Source organism: Carcharhinus amblyrhynchos, chromosome 7 (genome assembly GCF_965287045.1).
Source record: "Carcharhinus amblyrhynchos chromosome 7, sCarAmb.v2.hapA, whole genome shotgun sequence".
NCBI classification, from domain to species: domain Eukaryota; kingdom Metazoa; phylum Chordata; class Chondrichthyes; order Carcharhiniformes; family Carcharhinidae; genus Carcharhinus; species Carcharhinus amblyrhynchos.
Window position 1 is genome coordinate 48,946,531 of NC_137330.1, and position 27,878 is coordinate 48,974,408.

A 27,878-nucleotide genomic window follows, 5' to 3' on the forward strand; every position below is an offset into this window, starting at 1 on the left:
CTAAATTCTCCCTCAGTGTACCCGGACAGGTGCCGGAGTGTGGTGACTAGGGGATTTTAACAGTAACTTCACTGCTGTGTTAATGTAAGCCTACTTGTGACTAATAAATTAATAAACTTACAAATAAATTATGGCGGAAAGTGTGTGGGTGAATGGGAAGCTGGTGGGATGGACATTCCCCTATTTTACATACCAGCCACCCCCACTGTATATGAACATGCTTGCCAGGGCACATAACATTCAGCACCTGATCACTGTTCAAGATGAATTTGAGCTGGCTGTGTTGCCAACCTTTCTATCTCTGCCCTCCCTCACCCAGCTGAATTATCTGTTGATGCTCACTGTCTCAGTTCACTACTGATCTGGTGCTCATAAAACTGTATTCTGGCAATGCATCCATTCATTCAGGAGCAGAGAAAAAAACTATACAAACTAGAAAGAGAAAATACTTTATTTCAATACAGCCAACAGTTTCATGATAACATTTTGTTTGTGGATAATTATTTATTTGTCCTCACAAAAATATGTTTTTCGATCATATCCTGCTTGGTAGTCAGTAATTTTTTGAGGAGTGCATCGCAATGGTGACGTTGGCCCATTAGCACCAAACAGCATGCTGCCATCCACTCTCGGACAATGCAGATAACTGGGAGGAATGTAAATAGATTTAGGAAGCAAATGTTTTTAACTCCTCTCTTCATCTTCAATAGTATGTGTGCTGTAGCTTGTATGAAGTTTGTGCAGTCTGGTTATACTTATTTATTATGAATTTTCAGAAATAAACATTATATTTTTTTCATTCATTCACGGGAAGTAGGCCAATGTTTGTTGCACGCCCCTAATTGGCCTTAAACTGAAAGGATTGCTCAGCCAGTTCAGAGGGCATTTGAAGTCAACCATCTTGCTGTAGGCCTGGAGTCACATGTAAGCCAGGCCAGGTAAGGAGCACAGATTGTGTTCCCTAAAGGATGTTAGTACCAGATGAGATTTTGCAACAGTCAACATTGGTTTTGTCAATTGTTAGACATACAATTCCACATTTGTATTGTATTCAAATTTCCCCATCTGTATTGGTGGGATTCAAACCCAGGTTCCTAGAGCCTTACTCTGGGTGTCTGGATGACTCATCCAGTGACAGTACCACTATGCCACCACCACCACCACCATCTTCTAGAAATCCAGAGAATGAACGATAGAATGGGAGCCAATCTTTACATATTTTTATAAGCATTTATTTATCCAACAATCACAGTTTCAATCTGTTCCTGTTTATAAGGGCACAAGTGAATACCAATTTAGACCTCCACCTGCATAGTTAAATATAATTAAAATACTGTAAATATTTATTCCTGACTTTTTGTTTAATGTACAGCAAAATTCTGCAAGTATAGCCAGCATTTTATTTCTTCTGAAATGTGCATTGCCCTGAAGAATTGCTGAAGAGACAAAATATTTTTTGGCAGGTCAGCCTAACAACCTTTATGTGCTTTTTTTTCATGGATCCAATTATAGTATAGTTCAGCAAGATTTTGCACAGCGATAATTAGTTGGCAAACTGATGACAAGTGTAACAACAATAAACAAATTTTGTGAACCTATGTTTGTACTTTGGAGATCAGTATAAGGGCCCATAAGTATAAGAAAATGACTAATAAATGCAATAGGAAGTTCAGCAGAAACTTATTTACTCAGAGAGCAGCGAAAGTATGGAACTCACTAGCATGGTTGAGGTGAATAGGATTATTGCATTTTGAGGGAGGGAGTAAAGCAAGGAAGGGTGTGTTGGTGGATATAAATGAAGAAAGGTGGGAGCAGTCCAATGAGGGGTAATAAAAATCAGCATGGATCTGTCTGACCAGTTGTATTGTTTCTGTGCTGATAATACTTTGCTCCGTTGTCTGTTGTCACTTCCTTCACTCTGGATATTTTGATATGAGCTGAATGGTTTGTGTCTTCATTCACATGGATCCTGAATTTCCAGTGAGCAGCAAGCCTTTATTATTACTGGACAATACCTATTAAATGCTACACATTCTTTATTGGCACTTGATTTGGTAAGCATAATATTGCAGCCAAAGAAAGCAGCCCATATAAAAGTTAGGTTCTGTGTAACATTAATAGGGTCAGACTTATCGCCAGGGGAGATGGCGGTACAGTAGTAATGTCACTGGAGGCCCAAATTAATGCTCTGGAACAAGGGTTCAAAACCCACCACAGCAGTTGGCGGAATTTAAATTCAATTAATAATCTGGAATTGAAAGCTAGTCTTAGTAATGATAAACACACCGGGATCAGTGATATCCTTTAGGAAAGGAAATTTGCCATCTTTACCCATTGTGGCCTATATGTAACTCTAGTTTGCTTTTAGGCCTTTTGATTAAGATGAAGCATCAGATCAAGCTCAAGATGGGATGCAATGCCTTATCTTGCCAGCTTGGATCTTGTTTGTCTCTTTTGTGGAGATCATGAATTGGATTCAGTTGGAATTTGAATTTGGTTTATGGAGCAAGCAAGGAATGGATTTGGGTCTGCCCGGTCCACTCTGAACATTGGCTTTGTAACTTTAAGGATGGAATAAAAATTTTTTTTAAAATCTGATTCCAGACCCAAAGCAATGTGGTTAATTCTCAACTACCCAGTGAAATGGCCTAGCAAACCACTCAGTCCAAGGGCAATTAGCAACAAATGCTGGCCTTGAGAATGACGCACATATGCCATTTTAAAAACTGTAATCTCCTGTACTGTGATCTTAAGGGGGTCTGGAAATTTTTCTCCAATTTTTCTCCCACCCAAGTTCCCCTGGGTGTTTAGCTGGTTTTCCAAATCTCCCAAGAGACTACATGAATATTGAGTGGGGTGAAAAGTAAACATAATGTGAAACACAAGGCCTGGTGGTTGTGATAGTATAATTAGACCAATCATTCTTTTTATTTCCAATACTGTTCAGCTTAGTTCATCTCCTTCAATTGAGTTTATGTGGTAATTCGACTACTCGATATGCTTATCTGATTTCTGGAGGTTATGTAAGATATTTACAGGATATTCTAAATTGAGAAATCTTATTTCCAAGCAGAGGTTTTCCTGGATATTAAAATTAAACTTATTATTCTATTCTTCAACAAGTACGAGTATTTTTACTTACGGTGGTGCATTTGGGACATCGCCTAAATGTCCTTTCGAAGAGATACACAGAGCAGCTTCCAAATTATCTTTGCATAGTTTTTCCAAGTATTCATGTGGCCAGGCCATGTAATCAGGAGAAGGACAAACATCTTTGTTTCTTTGGCTGTTTGAAAATAATTTAGCACACAGTTTGGTTTTCATTCAGAAGTTAGTTGTTTACTAAAGTGTTTATTATTTCTTCCTTCGATACCATGGACATGGAAGAATAATGCAAATAAATTGGAATTGATTCACGGATGCACACGGCAAGTCAAACAATGTTGGATTCGATAGGAAATGTTGAAAAAAATCGCAGGAAGTCTATTTAGTGAAAAATTCCAACAATCATGATCTCAATTTATTAAATCCAAATCAAACCTGAAGAATTCTAAAACAATGTTACAAATATTACCACCCCCTCCCTGCCCACCACCATAACAGGACCAGAAATTCTCACCGGAAATCACCAAAATTTTAGCTGGTCCACCAAATTTACCATCTTGCCCACAGCAATTCCCACAGCAGACAAGAACTGAAAATTTAGGTAAAACTATTGATTGCAGCCGACAATATTGTCCAAATCTTGCTGCATTTGGACATGGATTGCTTCATATATCTGGGGTGTTGCAAATAATACTGAACGTTGTACCATCATCAGCAAACATCCCTAATTCTAACCTTACGACAGAAGGAAGGTCATTGATGAAGCAGCTGAAGATAGTTGGGCCTTGGACACTACCTTGAGAAACTACTGCAGAGATGTCCTGCAGCTGAGATGATTGGCTTCCAACCACCACAGCCATCTTCCTTTGTGTCGGGTATGACTGCAACTCCCCACAATTTCCACTGGCTTCAGGTTTGCTAGGGCTCCTTGATGCCATATTCGGTAAAATGCTGCCTTGATGTCAAGGGCAATCATTCGCATCTCACCACTGGCATTCAGCTCTTTTATCCACTTTTGAAGCAAGGCTGTAATGAGGTCAGGAGCTGAGTGACCCTGGCGGAACCTAAACTAAGCATTCACGAGTAGGATACTGCTGAGGAAGTGCAGCCTGGTAGCACTGTTGATGACCCCTTCCATCATTTTACTGATGAATGAGGCTGACGGCGCAGTAATTGGCCAGGTTGGACCCGTGTGGACAGGACCTTGGTAACATTCTATATTGCCAGGTAGATGTCAGTGTTATAGCTGTACTGAACAGCCTGGCTAGGAGCACAAGTCTTCAATAATATTGTTAGATATTGTCAGGGAAGGAAGCCTAGATGGATCACCCACTTGACACTTCTGGCTGAAGATTGTTTCAATATTTCAGCCTTTTCTTTTGCACTGCTGTATTGGGCTGTTCCATCATTGAGGATGGGGAAATTTGTGAAGTCTCCTTCTCCCGTGAGTTGTTTAATTGTCCTTCACCAACATTCACAACTTGATAAGGCAGGATTGCAGAGATTAGGTCTGATTCATTGGTGTGGGATTGCTTAGTTCTGTCTATTACTTGCTGCTTATACTGCTTGACATGTAAGTAGTCCTGTTTTGTAGTTTCATCATGTTGACATCTTAGTTTTAGATATGTCTGTATTGCTCTTGGCACGCCCTCCTGCAATTTCCATTGAACCAGGGTTGGTAGTAATGGTAGAGTGGGAGATATGTTGGGCCATGAGGTTACAGATTGTGCTGCAGTACAATTCTGCTGTTACTGCTGATGGACGAGAGCACCTTGTAGATGCCAATTTTGAGTTGCTGAATCTGTTCAAAGTGCATCCCATTTAGCACAGTGGTGGTGCCACACAACACAATGGAGTGCCCAGGTCAATGCCAGGTTGTCTGTTTCCTTCACTTTTGTTCCATTTGTAGCAGTTGAACAACAGAGTGGCTTGCTAGGCTACTTCAGGTGTACCTACACCAAATGGAATAGAGCGGTGTAAGAAGACAGCTCCCCACCACCTTCTCAAGGGCAGCTAATGATGGGCCTAGTCAGCGGTGCCCTGAGTGATTTTTTTTAATCAAGGAGGTTGGTTCTAAGATGAACTTTGAAACTGGAATATGTTAGGTAATTGTTGGCAACTTTGGATTGTAGGGCACTAGAATTTCTGGTGAAATTTGTTGGTCCAAGTTCCAGCAGCATAGTTGATCTTATTTCAATAGCTGACATAATGGCTCATTGATTTCTGCAAAATTTAGCAGGAACTTACTACCCGGTTGACAAACCTAAGGAACCTTTGAAGACAAAATGGGCACATGCTTTTTCTGCACCTGTTGTTTTGTCTGTATTCATCTGCCTAGATTTCTTCTAGATCTTGCGGACTTCCTACCAGAAGCCAGCTTTGCTCCTGTGTCCAACAGCCATTGTTATCCCAGAAGGGCTTAAAGCTAAAAGGCCACTGATATACAATGGGAGAAAGATGGTGATCCTTCACACTTAACTCACGGATAGCTGACTTTATCAATTTCAAAAATGTCAGCTGTGAATTCCACAGAGGTATGCTGTCTGGATATGGCACTGAAGAGTGCCCTAACCAGGGTCATTCAATTCAGAACTTTCTGGGAGTTTGATAGTTGGTTTTGAATAAGTAAAGATCACCTGATTCCCTTGACCGCCATCTTAACAGTTTATCAGTGTCCATTTTAAACAAATAAAACCACCTCAGAAACTTCCATACAAGCTCCTTCCACGTGTAAAGCTATGAATATGCCATACCTTCACTGGGCATGACAACTGTATAAAAATAAAATTGGATATCATTAACAGAAAAATCTGAAAATGTCCAGGATACATACAAGGTCAAAGTTCTGACAAAGGACTCTTGAACCATCAGGTTGCTTTTCTTTTGACTTGAAAAGTGTATTTTATTGATAGGGACATTTTTCTGATCACTAGATGGTGCTGATACATCATTAAACTACATTTTGCAGCAGTGTAAGGAACCAGTTTATAAGACCTGTTTTACATATAGAAATATTCAGTTCACAATGATTTACAAATATGTAAGTTTTTGATTTTTACACCCCAACCACTGATGTCAACAAACCTGCCAAAATCAACTGGTTAGGATTACACATGGGGACTGGTTAGTTGTTGTTGATCCTACCAAGTTATTGGTGGCACCACTGCAAGTTGTAGAGGGCTAATGCTTTTCCGCCTTTGGGGGAGAAAATGATTTGCGGATTGCAAAAAGATTTCCAAGTAAATGTGCTCCTACCTCGCATAATTCACTGTATATTCCAGTCTGTACACTTCACCAAAATCCTGAGATGCAGAAGGGCCACATTATATAACTCATCAGGCCATGGGCTGGATGTGTTAAGTAGTCAAGGCTGCAGTGTGTAAACTTGGTGCTCTTGCACTCATCCAGGCATTTTCTCTGACCCTTGAAAGAGCACGACTGAAAAAATTGGCTTAAAAGCAATATGCGATACCAACTTCAAGGCTAATGGGCAATTAGTTGCACATTCTTGTTCTTGATCCCAGACCAGATGCCAATTGATGGAGTGGACCTCCTTTCTGTTTACAATAAAAGTAATAGTAAATGTAATGCATGTTCTTTCATGCAGGAGAAATAAGTGAATTGATTGGTCAGAGCTAAATGAAGCATCCCTTTTTTGCATGAATTGCTGTGCGTTGAAATTTAAGAGGTTTAGCTTATATCTCCTGTTGTTGCAAAAAATGCTGCACAACATGAAATTCAGCATCAATAGAAACAAAGTACTAAATTAGATGGAAAAATACATCTTGGGCTCTGTCTGAAAATCATGAACAAAGACCGAATAAGAGGGAATGAGAGATTGCTCTTAGCACGTCTGGAGTGCTATGCACTATAAGACTACTAATACTCCTAATGTATTCATTTTTCTTACCTTAATGAGTCCAGCACATGACGCAGCTTAAGCTCATGCATTAGCTTTTACTGCAAAAACCACTATAACATTTACTCTGCTTTGGCTGTTAAGCAAGCCTCAGCACTTCATGAGGCACAGCATTTGTAGGCATCAAGACTCAAGCCAAATACCATCCACTTGAGACATTTATAATCAGACCTTCATTGTCACTCAATCAAAATCCTAAGCCACTCTAATGGTAATGCTATGAGATTACCTTCACCACAAAGTCCACATCAGTTCAAGAAGGCCCCGCACTATCTCTGTTCAGTCCCAAGCTCAACCCCAATATTCTGGTTGCTTGTCACTTTAATTCTCCACCTTGTTCCCATGCTGATATTTCTGTCTATGTCCATCCAGTATTCCAGTGAAATCCAATGGGAGCTCGAGGAGCAGCACCTTATGTTTCGACTCTGCACTCAATGCTGAGTTCAACAACTTTAAATCATAACCTCTTCCCCTAACATTTTGATATGCTTTCTCCTTTTTTTTGCTGGGTTGGTCTTGTCTTGTTTCTTTTTTTACCCCTTATGTCACATTCAGGTGACTTTTTATGTAACTATGCATGCCTCATTTGAACACAACCTTTTTTTACTACATCCATTGTCACATTCTTTGGCTGTTGTATCTTGAAATCTGCTGTTAGCTTTCTTACTCTCCATCCTATCATAGATCTTTTACTTTGTTCTTCCTACCTGCTGCCCACTTATCCACCACCCCCTTAACATTTTAACAGTTCTATCTTTTCTCACAGTTCTGATGCAAAGTCGTACATACAAAAAATTGGTCTTGTTTTTTGCCATGAAGAAGAGACTCTCCATCATGGTAAAAATGGCAGAAAAGGCCCAAATCTTTAGGTCCTTTCTGCAAACACGGCACCTATCATTTTTGCAGGGGTGGGAATGGGCCCAGGATGGGATTCACAAATTAGCATTTCGCAGAAGTAGCTGCTCATAAAAATCAGCAGTTGCTTTTTCTCATGGGTGATTTTGGTGTGAGCAGTGGAGATTAAACCTGGCAAAAGCAGGTTTGAGCTTTGTGGATTCATTTGGATAGCCAGGATACCCTTTGGATACGGTCCCTGGACACCTTTGGGAGAAGTTAGGTGCCTTTGGGATCTCTAAGATTAGCCATGAATGTGCTTGAAAACTCCATAAGCTCATTGGAACTGTGGAGCCCATTAAAACTGTCAAAAGTGTCAAGGTCAGCTGTCAAAGATGTGAAAGAAATTCCCAAGTCAGGTTCTGAAGAAAAAATTGGTACCAGGACACTTGTTTATTGCTTGCTCCAGAGCTTTTTCTCTCTACCCAACGCTTTCCTCTCCAATCTTTGCTGATGCTTCTTTATATACACACCTGAGTAAATCAACTAATCAAACACTGCCCAATAACTTATTACCTTAAAATACTTGGTATTTAACATTCATCCACAGAACCTATTAGATGCTAACAGAGGAACTGTCATGAACAAGATGAACTGTCAAAAGGAGCTTTCAAATTGTCAAGGTGTCTAAAAGTCCTGCCTTTTAATACATTGAAAAAAATCTGTTTCAAAAAAATGATTGCCTAATATTTCATTCTGTCTGCTGACATAGGCCTTGGGGTTTCCATCACTGAATTAATGCTGCATAACTGATTTTACAATCGTCCATTAACACAAAAAAGTGCCTACTATTTCATAGCTTGATTAAACGCTCCAAGTGGTTATAGAGTCTACATAGATCCCGAGGTCTGTTCATGATGGATAGTGGGTGTGTTGGAATGAAAGATGCAAGATGAGTATATGTATGTGCGTGTGTGCGTGTGGGGGGCGGGGGGATGTTGGGAGGGGTGAGAAAATGAGTGGGGTGAGGGTTGGAGTGCTCGTTTATGTTTTTTCTGCATTTTTATTAAATTTCAACACAATGCCAGATCACTGAGGCAGGCTTTCTGCCCAACCTGCTTCCACACACCACCCTTTTCATGTTCATTCTTGAGTCACCCGGCCTGACTCACAGAATACCCTACCATCCAGAACAAAATCCAATGTTCAGTCAAATATTTGTAAAAGTTGGGTTTGCAGAGCCAGGAATTCTCTGAATCTGTACACTCAACATGCAGACAGAAACGCATTAACTCTGTTTCACTCCACAAATGCTGCCTGACTTGCTGAGATTATCCAGGAGCTTTTGTTTTCATTTCAGATTTCCAGCATCTGCAGTGTTTTGCTTTTATGAGGCAGGGCCCTCAGATACAAGGGACACCACCAATTGTGATTCCCCACCAAATCACACACCATCCTGACATGGAAATGTCTCATTGTTTCTTCACCATCGTTGGGTCAAAATCCTCGAACTGCCTCCCAACAGCTTGGTGGGGGTATCTTCACCACAAGGGTGGGAACAATTCAAGAAGGAGGTTCTCACTTTCTCAGGGGCAGTTAGAGATGCAAAATAAATGCTGGCTTTTCCAATGGTGCTCACATCTTCTGAATAAAATTGTGGGTCCATACATATTAAGAACTACATTGCAATTAATCACTGGTAGTTTGTCTGGAAAATCATCCCAATGGGCAAAAAATGTTTAAACACCTTGCACTGTTAAGAATTGTCCAGTGCATTTCTAGTGAATAAGATCACTAGATTTACAATAGTATCATGGCAATTTGTGTTCTCTCACATTTGCTTCATTTCTTTATTTTCATCACTTATCAATTTTTATCTATTATCAAACATGATTTAACATGAGACACAAGGTGAGACCAGGGCAGAAGACCAAAAGCTTGGCTGGAAGTAAATTTTAATCAGCATCTCAATTGGGGTAAAGAGAGAGACAGCTTTAGGAAGACAGTTCCAGGGAGTAGAGCCTTGGCAGCCGAAATCACAGTTATCAATGGCAGGCTGACAAAAATTAGAGAATAAAAATTGGGGATGTAGCGCTAAAGGAGATTACAGAGAAGAGAGGGCTAACACCATGGAGGGATTTGAAAACAAGGACAAGAGTTTTCAAATGTAGGCCATGCTTAACTGTGTGCCGATCAATGTCAAGACACAAAGAGATAATGGGATTTAGTGCATGTTAGGACATAGGAGGAAAGAACATGGAATGTCATCCAGGAACGCATTAAAATAATCCCATCCAGGTGTGGCAAAGCCATAGATGGGGGTTTCAACAACAGATAAACTGAGGCAAAGAGGTGGACAATATTATGGAGGTGGAAATATGCAGTTTTCATGATGGGGCAAATATATAATAGGAAGTTCATCTAAAGGTAAAAAGAAACAAATTTGCAAACAGTTTGGTTCCAGCTTGGCCAGTTACCAAGGAGAGGAATGGAGTCATTTGTTAACCATTTCAAACCAAAGCACCAACCTGTCCATATCCAAATGCAACAAGGCCTGGATCATATCCAGGGGCTGACAAGTGGCAAGTAATATTCACGCCAGACAAATGCCAGGCAATGACCATCTCCAACAGGAGAGAATCTAACCATCACCCCTTGACTTCAATTTATTAATATCGCTATATGCTCCATTATCAACATCTGGGGAGTTATGATTGACCAGAAAATTAACTGATCTAGCCATATCAATACTGTGGCTATAAGAGCAGACCAGAGCTTGGGAATTCTGCAGGGGGTAACTCACCTCCTGATACCCCAAGCTTGTCCATCATCTACATTGCATAGGTTAGGAGTGCTATGGAATTCTCTCCATCTGCCTAGATGAGTTTAGCTCCAAAAACGTTCAAGAAGTTTGACGCCATCCAGGGCAAAGCAACATGTTTAATTGGCACTCCATCCACAAACATTCTCAGCCTCTGACACTAACATACAGTGACAGTCATGTGTACCAACCATCTACAAGATGAACTATAGGAACTCAGCAAAGCTCCTTAGACAACACCTTCCAAAACTATGATCACACCTATGTAGAAGGACAAAGGCAGCAGTCACATGGGTGCACCACCACCTGGAAATTTCCCTTTAAACCACTCATCATCCTGACTTGGAAATATATTGCTGTTCCTTCACTGTCACAGAATCAAAATCCTGGAACTCCCTTCCGAACAACACTGTGGGTGTACATATACCATGTGGACTGCAAAGATTCAAGAAGGTAACTCATCACCATCTGCTCAAGGGCAATTAGGGATGGGCAAAAAATGTTGGCCTATCAAATGAAGCCCACGTCCCTTGAACAATTAAAAAAACACAAAACATTGTCAAAACTATTGAACTGCATCTATCAAACTGACAATATCAGGTGTGTTCCCTGAGTTTTATTCCAAGTTTAGAGTAGACCCATGTATCAAGCCACTCTGTGTCACTAATTTATATTAGTTATCAAAAAAACGTTATGTATAGTAACGCAGTGTTGTTGCCTGAATCCACCAGTAACATTTACACAACTAGCTTTATGACTAACATTTAATTACTTTTTTGAAAGCACACCAATAGAGGGAAAGTTAGACCAGATGTAATTGATGTAAGAAATGGTGGTTTGCTGATACTCCATCAATAACACATTGGAATATTTTGTCTATCAAATCTTATCATGGCAAAGACTGTACAGCAAATCCAAAAATAATTGGACAACTTTAGAAGCAACTGGAAACCCTGTCATAGTCTCCTGATCAAAATCAATTTTAAGATCATAGCATAAACATGTCAAGCTTGCCTGGTGAGGTTAGTAGCCACTATGGGTTGGGATATCCTTTGGCAATGTCTAAGTATAAGGGAAACTAAATCACCTTGTTTTTGGTGATTTAATTCCCTAATGCTATCCATTCAGTACTTACAATATTGTCGTTTTCCTGATATTAATTATAGTTTTGATGTAATTCAAGCTCTCATATTTTAAATGTAACACATTACAGCATATTATGGATATATAAAAAACTGAATTCCAGAAAAATATTATATTAACATTGGTGAGAACTTTTCGCAGAAGTAGTTTTCTTAACCCCTTGGTTGAAAGGTCAGGGACAAGCCCATCTCCACAAGGTCGGGAAGACACAAACTGATTTTATGGCTGCTTGGAAGTGGCTCAGTCTGTAGCTTCCACGCCTATCTGGGAGAATTCACCCCCCCTCTAAACAGTTGGCCAGCACCTCTCCAGTCCAGCATCATTGGCACCTGGAGCAATGACCTCTAGCTAGTCACCCACAAGGAACTGCATGGACCCAGCCAGGGGAAGTAAATCGGGCAGTTTCACTGGACTCAGTCACCAGCGAGGGGGTGGGACACCATGATCGAGAGACGAGCTGGGTGGGAACATGGCTTCCACGAAGTACCTGGGTACATCTGATGAAATCACCACATGGCATGGGCACCCTCCCTCCCTCTGCCACTAGTAAAATTCCTGCAGCGGCAGAAGGGAGTTCTTTGTGGCCATCAATTAGCTTAATGGTGACCCCGATGTTAGCAAAATTTAAGGGAAATTCATCAAAAAGCTAATACACCCAAGTTGTAGATTCTTCATCCACAAAATGTTGACCAATCTGGGAGGTTGGAGAGGTAACAACATTTGTGAAGGTAACAAATACATTTCCTCAGCTATTGAAGACTACAAAGGATAGGGACTTTCAAATTGACTAATGGAGGAAAATGATATTTTCCAAACGTGTGGAACATAAGAGAGCAAAGAGGTAACTAAATAAATCGAGAGATTCACTTTGGTAGTCACTGCAATCTCAAGACTAATTGAAATATTTTTCTCCAGCTTCCGAATGCAAAGTATGAAATGCTCCTTTTGCAATATTTGTTTTCAAATGGAACGACAGCAAAATGCTTTAGAATACCGTTAGACCAGGTCACAACCTCACATCTTGGAGAATATGATCTGCAGATCTCTCTGCACTCTTTCATCGACTGAGCAGGAAGGGATCATTTTTCCATCCCTCCCTAACATAGGCATTGAGAGCTCAAATCCTGTCAACTTTCTGAAGTTAAATTCAATAAAACTGGTTAAAAAGTAACTTTGATAACTCCCAGCTTATAGTTGAAAACTGAAGCAATTCCCTAAAGTCCATTAAGTAAAGAGCCTGAAAACTTTACCCAATCTGGTCTGTATATGACTCCAGCACCTCACATGTGCCCTCTAGGTTGCCTGAGTAAGCCACGAAGCTGTAAACAACAGTTACCTGGTTCAATACTTATGAATAAATCAGCAACAACCCACAAGACTGCAGTGGTATACAGTCACATGGGACTGTCACCCAGCCATTTCTCAAGTTGAGATTTTCCAGTTACACCAACTGCACAGCCCATGTTCCTGTATAAATCTGTTATACATAAATGAGGTCCTTGTGTATTCATGGAATAGTATCTTGTCAGTGGTAGCTAGAAAATGTATGTGGAAGATTTTTGAAATCTGTTTATTAGTACACATGGTGGCACGGTGGTTAGCACTGCTGCCTCATAGCACCAGGGACCTTGGTTCAATTCCTGGTTCGGGTCACTGTCTGTGTGGAGTTTGCATGTTCTCCCTGTGTCTGCGTCAGTTTCCTCCAGGTGTTTCAACAACAAGCGGAAAACGTACTGGTTAGGTGCACTGGCCATGCTAAATTCTCCCCCATTTACCAGAACAGGTTCTGAAATGTGGCAACTCGGGGATTTTCACAGTAACTTCATTGCATTGTTAATGCAAACCTACTTGTGACACTAATAAATAAATAATGGAAATGTGTAAAGCGCATTGAAACATGCCATTTCATGGAAAAAAATAAAATCAGTTTTTGCTTCACTCCCAATTTTTAAAAATTCATTTATGGGATGTGGATGTTGCTGGCTGGGCCAGTATTTATTGCCCATCCTAGTTGCTCGTGAGCTGCCTTCTTGAACCGCCACTCCCAAAATATTAAGAAGTTTGTTAACATCATTTCACTAAATCAATAATCTGCTTAAATTATACTGTAATAACTAACTTTGAGTTAAGGCCACCCTCTTATACTCACATATTTGGTAAACAAGGGAATGTGTCAGCCTCTGTTCCAGCCATTACAAAATGGTCCACTCTGGGTATTGTGCCTGTCTTATCCTTGTAGTTCTCCCGGTGTTGCTGGGCTAACTGTAATAAAACAAAAGATTAACTACTTTTGTAAAGAAGTAACAAAGGACTGTCTAGTTTTGTTCCCTGTCCCCACTTTGGTTATGCATAAGTTTGATGTCTGAGTCCTCCTAGCCATTTGCAATTTCATAATTTTCTTTTAACAACATTGTGAAAAATCAACTTTTCCTTTGTTAATTGAACTCAACAATATGATGGGCCCAATTGTGCAGTCAGCAGCGAAGCAAGGGTAATCTTGTGTCAGGGCACTGAGGTGACAGACTGTAACTTCAGGATTTCAACACTAATCTGCATTCTCCATATCTGAGCTTGTGATCAGATTCAGAGGGATAATGAGGGGGCTGGAAAGAATAGATAGGGAGAAATTGTTGCCGCTGGCAAAAGGATCAAGAACAAGAGGCCACAGGCTTAAAGTGATTTGCAAAAGAAGCAAATATGATCTGAGAAAAAGAACATTTTCACACACATAGTTTGGGTCTGGAACGCAGTGCCTGGAAGTGTGGTGGAGGAAAGTTCAATCGAGACATTCAAGAGGGCATGAGATATTTCGTTGAATAGAAACAATATGTAGGGATATGGGGAAAAGAGGGGGGATTACCACCAAGTCAAAATGCTTGTATGGAGATCCAGTGTAGACGTGATAGGCCAAATAGCCTCCTTCTGATGTGTAACAAATCTGTGATTCTCAGATTCTATAACAGCAAATGTTGGCAGTTCATTGTTAACTCCTGCCACCACCAGCCCTGCAAAATCTGGACCATGTTATTCTTTCCTGTGTGGCATTATAAACTCACTGAATAAACATCTCAATCAATGTTTCTTCATCAAAAATCTAAAATATTTGAAAAAAATGTATAATTTAACAAATTAAAAATGAATAATTTATAGGAATTGAGAAGATTGTTTTTCAGGTTGATCATCACAGTACGTTGACTTTGCTTATATGGGTCTAAAATAATCAAGCACATCCTGAATGAAATATAATGGGAAATAGGCCTTGATAATTTAATTCTTCAGATCTTTTGTGTTGTTATCACGTGGTAACTCGCTGTATATTGAATGTCTGAGAATGGAGGATCGAATCTAGGCAATGGTAATGTTTGGAAAGTAGTGTGGCAAGCAGACTTTGCTGCACAAACTTTATGAAAAGTTAGGGTGAAATTTAATGTCCCCTGGTGGGCAGAACCAAGGCAGCAAGGAGAGGGTGGGTGGTGCATTTGAGAGCACTGGATTGGGACAGTCTTGCTCATTCACCTCCTTCCCTGCCCCCAATTAAGTCTAAGGTGAAAAATCTTGCAGCCGTTCTTTCCTCCCAGATGCCTATTGAGGCCACTACATGGGCAATTAATGCTCACTTAAAGGCCTCATCCCACCACCACTGGTATTTTTAACAACAGTTTGGTGGGAGACTTGAAACCTATAAACAAACCAGAATACGGGTTTGCTTCTGGTCTCCTGGGGAAGTGAAGGGGGTTGGGGGTGGGATGGGTGCTGGGAGGGGAGCTCTTGCTAAGAGGCACTCGGTGCCTGATTGAGGGATCAAGCATTGGGAAGGGAAGGGCCCGTTAACAGTCACAATTTACCCTCTCCCACTTTGTCAGAAAGTTTCACTCTCCATGGCCCACATTCCTCCCTTAATTACCCTTCTCCAGGGATCTAATGATGATTCCCGGTGAAGACTCCAGCACTCGCTGCTGGTAAAAGAGAGTGATCAACTTCTGATTGGCCAGCAGCTGTAGAAAGAGAAATTTTTGACCCACTGGGGAAAATCCTGCAAATAATATCCCCCGGGGAGCTGGGAAACCTAGCAGCAGCCTTCCCACTACCAATTAATTCTCTCGGGGCAACCAGGGATTGACTCAGCAGGGATGTCCTCAGTTTTTAAGGTGGACGTCAGGCATATCCCATCGCTCTCATTAAATTCTGCCCAGCGTGAATTTAGGTGCACTTGCTAAATTCTCCCTCAGTGTACCCAAACAGGTTCTGCTATAAACATAAAGGCTTTATATCAAATAGTTAACACTAAGCTGATGTAAAGGAATGGGTGGATGCTGCCTGGGACACACAACTACAGAGAGGGAGAATAAGTTTACTTACTATTGTCACAAGTAGGCTTACATTAACACTGCAATGAAGTTACTATTGCCACAGTCCACCATCTGTTCAGGTACACTGAAGGAGAACTTAGCATGGCCAAGGCATCTAATGGACTTTCGGACTGTGGGAGGAAACCAGAGTACTCAAAGGAAACCTGCACAGACATAGAGAGAACGTGCAAACTCTGCACAGTCACCCATAGTTATGCAGAGTGAGTGAAGCAAAGCCTTGGGGAACAAGAAAAGGGATTTATTATTAGCTGGCCAAGAAGCCAGTGCACAGTATGGTTCTTTGTGCAGGATGCAATATTCTGCAGAAGGTGAGATGTGCTCTTGGTGTTAGATTAGATATGGAGCAAAAAGTGTTGTTCAGTTTTAGAAATTAAAAACTTTGATTAATGCTCCAGCACATTTGCAGAAATGATATCTTAAGGGCTTTAATTTTGATTTTGAATATTGCCAGCAATTGTTTCTACCATGGATACAGGGATGAGCCCAGTACATGACAGTGCGAATCTGTTATAGCAAGACAATAATTCTTCAACCTATTGACTGATCCAGAATAAATGGGAACAGTCAGGAGAAAAATAAGTACAGGACTTGGAATTCCAGGTGCAATTCTTGCTGTTGGCATCAGGATCATGATCACTGTGCGGGAATTGAACACTGATGTGTAAAATCTTGTGATGATGACTGTAAACAAGCTAAACATTCAGAGTGCAAACCTGCAAGATTCATTAAAGTAAAAGCACGGTGCAATAAAGTAGAGGTTGCAATCTATAATTATCCATGTCTTCAGAAATCCTGACATTTAATAATATTCCATAAACTTCTCATGCTTTGCTGGTTGTTCATAGAAAAGATGATTAATCTACATGCTTGAGTAAATAAGGATTCTGTCAGTCATTTGAGATATTTCTCTGCACGGCAGGGGAGAAATACATGGCTGATGCCATCTGTGACATTTGGAAATGATCCAAGACCTAGAATACAGCATATCCTCCTCTGTGAATAGCAGGTTTTGCAAGTAATATCCCTTGTGCAGCTCACTATGTTAATTTGTGTAAGAGAGTGTAGCCACAAAGTGCTGGTGATGCAGCCAGGCCTGCCTTGCATTCTTCTATTAGCCCTCTTTCTCTTTGTCCAAAGAAACACAAGTATAAGGAAATTTCTATGGAAAAATCTATTGTGCTGATGGGGGCAAAAGTAACAGTGACATAGTAGTTCCTACAAATTTACCTCAAACGCTAGCAACTACCTTTAGCGCATTTAATGTAACAAAACTTTACAAGGTACTTCACGGATAGATTTTAAAACAGAATATGACACCGAGATAATAGGAGATACTGGTCAGGAGACCAAAGGATTGTTCAAAGGGATAGGAAAGTGAGGTGTAGAGAGATTACTTTGGAGCTTGGCTCCTAAGCAACTGTTGGTCACTCATGATAGAGCAATTAAAATCGGGGATTTTCCAGAGAATTTAGATGAACGCAAATCTCTTGGAGAGTTGTAGGGCTGGAGGGCATCTGGTGGAATTCAGAAACAGGTATGAGAATTTTAAAATCAATACATTGCTTGACTGAGAGTCAAAATAGGCCAATGAGAACAAGGATGATCGGAGAAAGGAGTTAAGTGGAACATAGTTTTGGCTGACTTCAAGTTTCTGGAGCATGGAATATGGGAAACCGCCCAGGAGTGTGTTTGAATAGTGAAATTTAGAGGTTACAAAGATATGAATGAGGGTTTCGGCAGCAGATGAGTTGAGACAACACAAAGTTAGGCAATGTTACATGGTTGGAAATAGGCAGTCTTAGTGATTGCATGAATAGGTGGTCAACTGAGGGTCAGTTTTTTTAATCATTCAGGGGATGTGGGCATCACTGGCTGGGCCAGCATTTATTGCCCATCCCTAATTACCCTTGAACTCAGAGGCTGCTAGGCCATTTCAGTGAGCATTTAAGAGTCAACCAGAATTCTGTGGGTCTGTAGTCACAAAATCACATGTAGGCCAAATCAGATAAGGATGGCAGATTTCCTTCCCTGAAGGATATATATTAGTGAACTAGATAGGTTTTTTACGACAATTGTTTAACGGTCATAATTAGATTTTAAATTCAAATTTCACCATCCGGTATGGTGGGATTCAAACATGGGAGACCAGAGTATGACCCTGGTCTCTGGTTACTTGCCCAGTCACAATAACACTTTGTCACTGCCTGGTCTAATGGGAAAAAAAGATACCTCTGTTACAAACAGACAGGTTTTGTCTCCAACTGTTGCCAGAAAAAGGAGTGGAATTGGTAGCTAGCAAATGGATTTTGAGACGGCAACTGAAAACAACGCCTTCACACTTCCCAATATTTAATTGAAGGCATTTTTGTTCATCTAGTGTTAGATGTTAGGTTGAGCAGTTTGAGAATGTAGCAACAGAGACATGGTGGTAATGTTGCACAGGATGTCATCAACACGCATGTAAAAACTAACATTGCACTTTGGGCGCCAAGGTGTCACAGTGCCAGGGACCCAGTTCAATTCTGGCCTCGGGTCACTGTCTCTGTGTGGGGTTCTCACCACGTCTGCATGGATTTGCTCTGAGTATTCTAGTTTCCCTCCATTGTCCAAAAGATGTGTGGGTTGGGTTGATTGACCATGCTAAAATGACCCTAGTGTCAGGGGGATTAGTAGAGTAAGAACATAAGAACATAAGAAATAGGAGCAGGAGTAGGCCATCTAGCCCCTCGAGCCTGCCCTGCCATTCAATAAGATCATGGTTGATCTGTCGTGGCTCAGTTCCACATTCCCGCCCTCTCCCCATAACCCTTAATCCCCTTGCCTATCAAAAACCTATCAACCTGCGACTTAAAAATATTGAGCGAGGCAGCCTCCACCACTTCAACGGGCAGAGAATTCCAGAGATTCACCACCCTTTGAGTGAAGAAGTTCCTCCTCAACTCCGTTCTAAACCGCCCCCCCTTTATCCTGAGGCTGTGCCCTCTAGTCCCGCTGTCCTTTCTGAGTGGGAAGAGCCTCTCCACCTCTATCCTATCTGTCCCATTCAACATCTTATACGTCTCAATGAGATCTCCCCTCATTCTTCTAAACGAGTACAAGCCTAGTTTATTCAGCCTCTCCTCATAGTTCAACCCCCTCAACTCCGGAATCAGCCTAGTAAACCTCCTCTGCACTCCCTCCAAGGCCAAAATATCCTTGCGTAAGTGTGGTGACCAAAACTGCACACAGTACTCCAGCTGCGGCCTCACCAATGCCCTATACAGCTGCAGCAAGACCTCCCTACTTTTATATTCAATCCCCCTCGCTATGAAGGCCAGCATCCCATTCGCCTTCCTGACCACCTGCTGCACCTGCAGGCTGGGTTTTTGCGACTCATGCACAAGGACCCCGAGGTCCCTCTGCACCGTCGTATGCTGCAGTTTTTCGCCACATAAGTAATAGTCCTTCCTACCATTACTCCTACCAAAGTGGACAACCTCACATTTGCCAACATTAAATTCCATTAAACATTAAACATTAAATGTGCAGGATTACAGAAGTAGGGTCTGGGTGGGATTGTGGTTCTTACAGACTCAATGGGCCGAATGCCCTCCTTCTGTACTGCAGAGTTTTGACGATTCTTTCAGATGAAGGCACTAAGGAGCAGCAGATGGCTAAGTAAGTGGTTAGCACTGCTGCCTGACAGCCAGGGACCCAGGTTCGATTCCCGACTTGGGTCACTGTCTGTGTGGAGTTTGCACATCCTCCCTGTGTCCACATGGGTTTCCCCTGAGTGCTCCAGTTTCCTCACAAAGTCCAAAGGATGGGCAGGGTAGGCGGACTGGCCATGCTAAATTGCCTCTTAGTGTCAGGGGGGACTAGCTAGGGTAAATGCATGGGGTTGTGCAGATAGGGCCTGAGGTGGGATTGTGTTTAGTACAGACTCGATAGGCCAAATGGCCTTCTTCTGCACTGTAAGGGTTTCCATGATTCCATGAAATAGTAGGGGCCAAGGATAAAGATCCCTGGTGGACAGCAAGGGTAATGTTGCAGGGTTAGGAAGAGAGGCCATTGCAAATGATTTACTGGCCATGATTGGATAGGTTAAAATGGAACCAAGTAACAGCACCCAACTGAATGACTGTGGAGCAGTGTTGGAGCAGATTGGTGTGGACAAAGGTTGAGGAGGGAAAGTTGTCCTTTTTCACAGCCACAAAGGATGCTATTTGTGACTTTGATAAGAGCCATTTCAGTATTGCAGCAGGGATAGAAACCTAATTGGAGAGATTCAAACATGAAGTTAGACATTGATTTGGGAGGTGACACCATCTTTCGAGGGATTTTCAGAGTTAAAAGATAAAACTGAAAAAAGAATGAAGGTATAGATTATCCTTGCAGTCTTCATAAGGGGCTCGTTAAAAGCAATTCAATCAACAACCCAACAACCATAGATCCAGCATATGGAGGTGGATTGATGAATCAATGATAATTCAACATCATTCGAAGGAAACTATCTGAAAGATGTAACATGCCATTCAAGACTTATTTACATATTGAAACTGAAAAACTTCTAAGCAATCAGCAGGAAATTACGTTGGTCACAAAATTGGCAGAAAACCAATCACAAATGCCCAAATTGTCACTTTTCTAATGGTAATAATTAGAAAATCTAGGCTGAGAACTTTTTCACAAGAGTAAATAGGGTGTTGCTTCTGCTTTTGGTATGTCACCTCACAGACTAATATCTGTATTCATTTATATGAGTAGTGCTGACTAAACCAGGCATGAAATTGGTCAATGCCAGTAGGCTCATGATGAATGGGCTGCTGTACAACACAACCCTTTTTTTTCTGCTGAAGTTGATGAATTGAAAATCTAATGTGGTAGAAAAGAGGCAACTCATTCACTATCAGGCCAATTTGTCTACTGGTCTGTAAGTTTCAACACAGCAGTATTGCATTACACATGAAACTTTGTAAGTATCACATCCCATTTGATTCATGTCTTGTGGCATTACAAAAGCACACAGCTTTGCGCAGATTTGGTGGCACAGTGGTTAGCATGAGAGCACTACTTCTGGGCCTGTCCTCAGCAACCAACTGACTCTCTCCATCAAGGGCAAGCATTTTGGGCAGACAGAGAGTTTTCTCAATGTCTACTAAGGTGATTTGTTTTCAGTTTGACGTTGTGGATTACACCAGGAAGATTGCAGCATCTATATCTAGATTGCTCAATATAACTTTAGTTAGCAACCAGAACACTCTACAGGCAAAATGAAAATGTTGGGGAGCACCCCAGTGTGTGCAACACTGGGAGAGGCACAGAGAGATTACATTAAGGGCTCCAATAGAACACTGGATAAATGGCCTTTGAACAGGTTTCTTACAGCAGGACTGCTTGTAGCAGGAGGAAAGAACTGGGTAGGGATTCCCAGAGGGATTGAACAAGCAACTGCCAGTGGTAGAACAAAAGAAAGCAAGGATTGAGAAGTTGCTTAGAGGAGCAGAAGGTGTGTTCAGAATTACTATTTGGTGGTCACTATTCACAGAATTCAGTAGGGTAAATGGATCCGGAACTGATTTGAAACCAAGGATGGGAATTTCAGCATTGGAATGTTGAGGGGAGAGCATAGACTTGAACCAATTCCAATTAAAAATGACAACTGAGATCTATGATGTAAGACGACATTGTGCTCCTGACATAAGCAGGCATTTGCTAAAATCATTCCTTGTATTTCTGAAACGTGATATCAAAGCACATTGTTTTTAATATTGTTTAACATGTACTCAGTTAGGAAACGTCACCAAGATTAAATAATAACAGTAGCATCATTACAATGTATTTCATCCCAAGCCTAGGTGACAAGAAGGTGTTGGGAAAAATAAATTGAAGAATTGCTTCCTACTGACCATTCTGCCATCTCCCTTGATTTTACAGTTCAGACTTACTGCTGAATTACAATAAACTCTATCAGAAAATAAGTAGTATTAATGAGAAAATTAATTTTGTCAATATTTGTTCTCAATACTTAGTTAACCACAGAACATTAAGAATCAATCATGCATTCTTGGACTGGAGACTGGATTGACTAGTATGGGAGACAGGATTGGTTCTCTTCCCTGAAGGGTATTTATGGACCTATTGCAGAATTGTGAGAAGAGATTTGATGATCTTACAAAAGCATATCATATACAGCTTTAGGAAGGTTTTTGGCTACAGAAATGTCAATCAAAATAGAATTGCCACCCCACCCGCCTCCACACACACACACACACACACACACACACACACACACACACACACACACACACACACACACACACACACACACACACACACAACTTGCCCCATTCATCACCACAAGCCAGAAAGATACTAGGCTGATAAACAAGATCCTCTGTCTGCTGAGATAGAATGCACAACTGATTACAGGTAGGATTTTTTAAAACTTTTTTTTTTGTAAAGCATTTTCAGATGCAGTAATATTTGTGCAAGGCTGATTGAGGTTAAATCAGCCACTTATGAGGTTTATTTATGCACCAACTGTAAATCTATATAAGAACATAAGAACATAAGAAATAGGAGCAGGAGTAGGCCATCTGGCCCTTCGAGCCTGCCCCGCCATTCAATAAGATCATGGCTGATCTGTCGTGGCTCAGCTCCACTTTCCCGCCCTCTCCCCATAACCCTTAATCCCCTCTCTTATCAAAAACCCATCAACCCGCTTCTTAAAAATATTTAGCGAGGCAGCCTCCACCACTTCAACGGGCAGAGAATTCCAGAGATTCACCACCCTTTGAGTGAAGAAGTTCCTCCTCAACTCCGTTCTGAACCGCCCCCCCTTTATCTTGAGGCTGTGCCCCCTAGTCCTACTGTCTTTTTTGAGCGGGAAGAGTCTTTCCACCTCTATCCTATCCATCCCATTCATCATCTTATACGTCTCAATGAGATCTCCCCTCATTCTTCTAAACTCTAACGAGTACAAGCCTAGTTTATTCAGCCTCTCCTCATAGCTCAACCCCCTCAACTCCGGTATCAGCCTAGTAAACCTCCTCTGCACTCCCTCCAAGGCCAAAATATCCTTGCGCAGGTGCGGCGCCCAAAACTGCACACAGTACTCCAGCTGCGGCCTCACCAATGCCCTATACAGCTGCAGCAAGACCTCCCTACTTTTATGATTGATGTTTGAAAAAAAACTCAGGTTTTTAATGAACTTGACTGATTTTTTTTACAACAGTTTGTCTCTTGATTTATGAGATGATGCGGTTAACGCATCTGTAATTGGGTGATTAAATCAGCCAGCTTGACTCTTGGTCAATGATGTGCGACAACTTTATCAGCTGAAGGAGAACTGCAAACCGCACTTAGCAAACTAAAAGATCATCTTGCTGCCAACTGCATCACCTGCAGGGCTTTTAATATTGAATTTAAAACTGATGTTGGCAAGGAATCGACTGTTCGACAACTCTTTCGTAATCATGAAATTTCACGCACTGTTCACACAGTTGAACTGAGACCCATGGTGTTGAACTCTGAGGAGAATGGCCATCCATTGCAAAATGTTCAAACATTACGCACAACGTGCCAGACTAGCATCTGTTTTTGTGTGACAAGGGACCATGAGAAATCACCAAGAATGGAAATTCCAATCACCTCTGTTTAAACAAAAATCTTGTTCCTACCTTATCAAAGTTTTTCAGTTCTTCATTCCTGTCAAAATCCACATCATACCTTGACCATTGTGGGGCATATAGCCACCTATTCCGGTTGTGGGATCTATCTGCTATTACAAGAGAGGGATCATTGGAGTAAATGGTTGGAAATTGCCCTCCTTTACTATAAGGACTCTGACTTGAATTCAGTGCTGACAGACGGAAATCTTGGAAGTACTTCCTGGTGGCGTTTCCGTAAGTATCACCGTATGTAAAATTTATGGTAGGGACATAGCCACGGTACCTAGAAACAAGAATATAACAAGTAATGAGGGTTCAATACAGTCCACAAAATATCTCACTGATAGTGCACTGACTCATTGATGCTTCAATGATGCTTAAGGATTAAACAGTAATGAATAATTACTTCCACGTTATCAAACCGAGGTTTCAAAGCTCTGGAATGGCATGCCACTCTCTCCTGTATGTAGTGGAGAGGTTTTAGCTGAAAAGCTAACTCAGAGTAGCAAGTGGTGTAGCAGTATTGTCATTAGACCAGTAATTTAGTGACCCAATGTAATGTTTCCGGTTTGAATTCCATCTTTGCAGATGGTAACATTTGAATTCAATAAAAATCTGGAATTAAGAGTCTAATGACAACCATTACACCATTGTCCTTTAGGGAAAGAAATCTGCCTTGATTCCAGATGTACAGCAACTCTTAAATACCTTCTGAAATGAAATGCCACTCAGTTCAAGGACAATTAGGGATGGGGTTGGGCAATAAAGGTTGGTCCATCCAGTAATGCAACATCGCATGAATGCATGTAGAATTTAGGTGGGACACCATTGAGTAGTGGCCATAATCACAATCTATATCAGGGAATTAAGCAGTTGTGCATTCTCCTGGAGAGCTGGCAAAGGGGGGGGATTGCCTTGATTAGTATTGCGTACTTAAGATACAAGCATATACAATAAGACGGAAATAGACCATTTGTTCCCTCAAGCTCGTTTCACCATTTAATAAGTTCATGAGTCATTTGTTTGTGTTGTGAGTTTCACAATCCTATCTTGCTCCAATAACCTTTCAATCCCTTGCCAATCAAGAATCTATCCCTCTCTGCCTTAAAAATATTCAATGACCCCGTTTCCACTACGTTCTGATGCAGCGAGTTCCAAAGTTGCACAAGCTTTCTCACCTCTGTCATATAAGCACAATCTCTAATTTTAAAAGTGTCCCCTAATTCTAGATTCATCTATAAGAGGGAACATCTTTTCCACCTTATCAAGGCTATTGGGGATCATATATTCTTCAATCAAACCTTCAAATTCCAGATGGAACAAGACCAGCTGATCCAAACTGCCCTCATAAAACAACTCATTCATTTCAGGAATCAGTCTGAAACTCCTCAGAACCACTTCCTACACATTTACATTCTTCCTTAAAAAAAAATCAAAAAGTATTGAAGATAATGACAATGATTTTCCAACCTAGCCGTGGTTGGCAATGATCATACGAATCCCAGAAAAGAGGATGTTAGCCTAAAAGCAAAATCAGTTTCTCGCCCAGTGTAATCCAGCCACTGGAAAAAGTGTTGTGAAACTTCACAAGATTGATAAAAGTTGGAAGAAGAAAGGCTCAAAAATTGGGAGATTCTTAACCAGAAGATTAAAGGGTGTTCCAATAGAAGTTTTGACATGGTAAATAGCAAAAGTTTGTTTCTACTGTTTGGCAAATTGGTAATAAAGGGACTTGCTAATTTTGTGTCCCCAGTAGGGGATTTAACTGATTAAACATGTGCTTTGGAAATTTGGGCACATGGTGCAAATGACATCCTAATCATTTAAGCAAAACAATCAATTCAAATTAATTTGGGGGTATTTCTGTGACCAAAACACAGATTGTCACTTTGTACAACAATAAAGACCGTCCTCATTATCATGACTGTTTGAATACATTTCAGTTGTGTTTCAGAAATTACATGTATTGGTTCCTCATTGCATCTTAAAGAAATTATTACTTAGAGTGGTCTCAGAAGAAAGGAATGCTGTTCCTTTGATCAAATATGAAACTAAAGATTATTATTTAGTATAACTCATTCCACGTACAGATGTTCATTTTCTCAACAAAAATGAAGGCTGTTTAAAATGTTGTTATGTTATAATGTTCCCATGAATCTTCAACCCTTCTACCATGATGTCAGACATTAACTCTCAGAATGCACAGAAAATAAGTTTTGCAAGTCTTTGCATTGCTGATGCATAATGAATCAGGTTTCCATTTGCAGCATTAGATATGTAAACATCAAAAATGGTTTACAATTCAGCTCATCTGCATCAAATAAACGTGGGGGTCGCTGTCTTAATAACAAAAATAGCTTTCAGGAATTCTTTCTTTCAAAACAAACCTCTTAAAAAGCTTTTGGGGAAAAAAATTGTCTATACCAGGATTGCGAAGCAAACACACAATGAGTTATCCACCAACCTTACAAACTGGATACAGTGTAAAGCTGGCAATAAACCATTACTGAAAATCCCTATTAAATTTATGATAAGACTCAATGGACATGTCGTTAAAAGAACAAGAGCTCTTCTGTTATATAGGAAGTTTCAGAGTTAAACATGCAAACAGGGGCATGACAGAATGATACCAAATTATGTTTTCTGACATCATGGATAGGTGGACAAGGCCTGGTATTTAAAGACATGAGAGAACTCTCCATATTGAAAATTCTCAGCACTCCTTCAATGCAGAATTAATGTTACGAAAGTCACATGATATCCATGGAGATATCTTTATATAACGTTTCTGCTAACTCAGAGAATTTGAACATGTTTGTTTTGCATGGTTTTGCCTCATCATGCCATGCTAACCAGCTCTAATCACGTCATACTTCCCTTAATATTAATAAACTTAATGACATTGATATCAGCCCTCAGGCTTTCACAAACCAAAGCATATTTTTTGCAGGGATGTAAAATGTAAATGTCAAAAAAGCCAAAGTTTATCCATCATTTATGCCTGGTTGCTTCGTCTTAAACATATAATGTAACTAAGTTTGTTAATAAATATACATGCTGCCATTCACAGGAGCACCTGTGCAATTTAAATTCATCTGACTAATTCAGTCACCTAAATTTCCATACTACATTCTACGTCTCTACAGACAACAGAGAAGTGCAGACTGTTGTAGCACAGAAGGCCATTTAATCCATTATGTCTGTTCTTTTAAGAGCTATCCAATTTTGTCTCATTCCCCTATCTTTTCTCTATAGTCTTGCATTTCTTTCCAATTCCTCTTTGAAAATTTTTAACAAATCTGCTTCTACCTATTTAGCCAATGCATTGTAAATCATCACAACTTGCTAAATCTGTGTCCTCTAATTGCTGACCCTTCTGTTATTGAAAACAGTGGCTCTTTATTTAAATTATCAAAACATTTCATGATTTTAAACAGCTCTATTAAATCTCGCCTTTGTCTTCTCTGCCTCATAACAGTGTAGTTGCAAAAGATGCATTCAAAGAGTCATCTAATGTGCTACATTAGGTGATTCACAGAACATTCAGTATTCTATTGATATTCAGCATAGTAAGTGTGGTTATAATGATAGGCTGCTACCATTGAGACTCCACATTAAAAGGAACTGAAAACCATTTCAGCAACCTGAATCTTAATCATAGAATAGAATCATAGAATCCCTTCAGTACAGCAGGAGGCCATCTAGCCCATCGAGCCTGCGCCGACAACAACCCCACCCTATCCCCATAAACCCACAGATTTACCCTGCTAATCTCCCCAAAACTAGGGTCAATTTAACACGGCCAATCAACCTAACCCACATATCTTTAGACTGTGGGAAAAAAACGGAGCACCCAGAGGAAACCCACGCAGAGACAGGGAGAATGTGCAAATGCCACACAGACAGTGACACAAGCCAGGAATCGAACCCGGGTCCCTGGTGCTGTGAGGCAGCAGTGCTGATCGCTGTGCCACCGGCTAAGTGAGCTTTATTTTCAAAAATTAGTGAGGAACCTCAAATATTACACATTCTAA

General features: G+C 40.7%; 1 protein-coding gene across 1 annotated transcript in view; it reads right to left on the bottom strand.

The window, feature by feature from the left end:
• Window positions 1–504: 504 nt before the first annotated feature.
• Window positions 505–27,878, bottom strand: part of cimip2c (ciliary microtubule inner protein 2C) — a 30,245-nt gene continuing 2,871 nt past the window's right edge. Inside the window, exons 2-5 of the mRNA XM_080193266.1 lie at window positions 23,854–24,127; window positions 13,972–14,084; window positions 3,143–3,286; window positions 505–646 (exon numbers count right to left, since the gene is read on the bottom strand). Coding sequence (XP_080049392.1) covers window positions 505–646; window positions 3,143–3,286; window positions 13,972–14,084; window positions 23,854–24,127 — 673 coding nt within the window. The remainder of the gene's footprint in view (window positions 647–3,142; window positions 3,287–13,971; window positions 14,085–23,853; window positions 24,128–27,878) is intronic.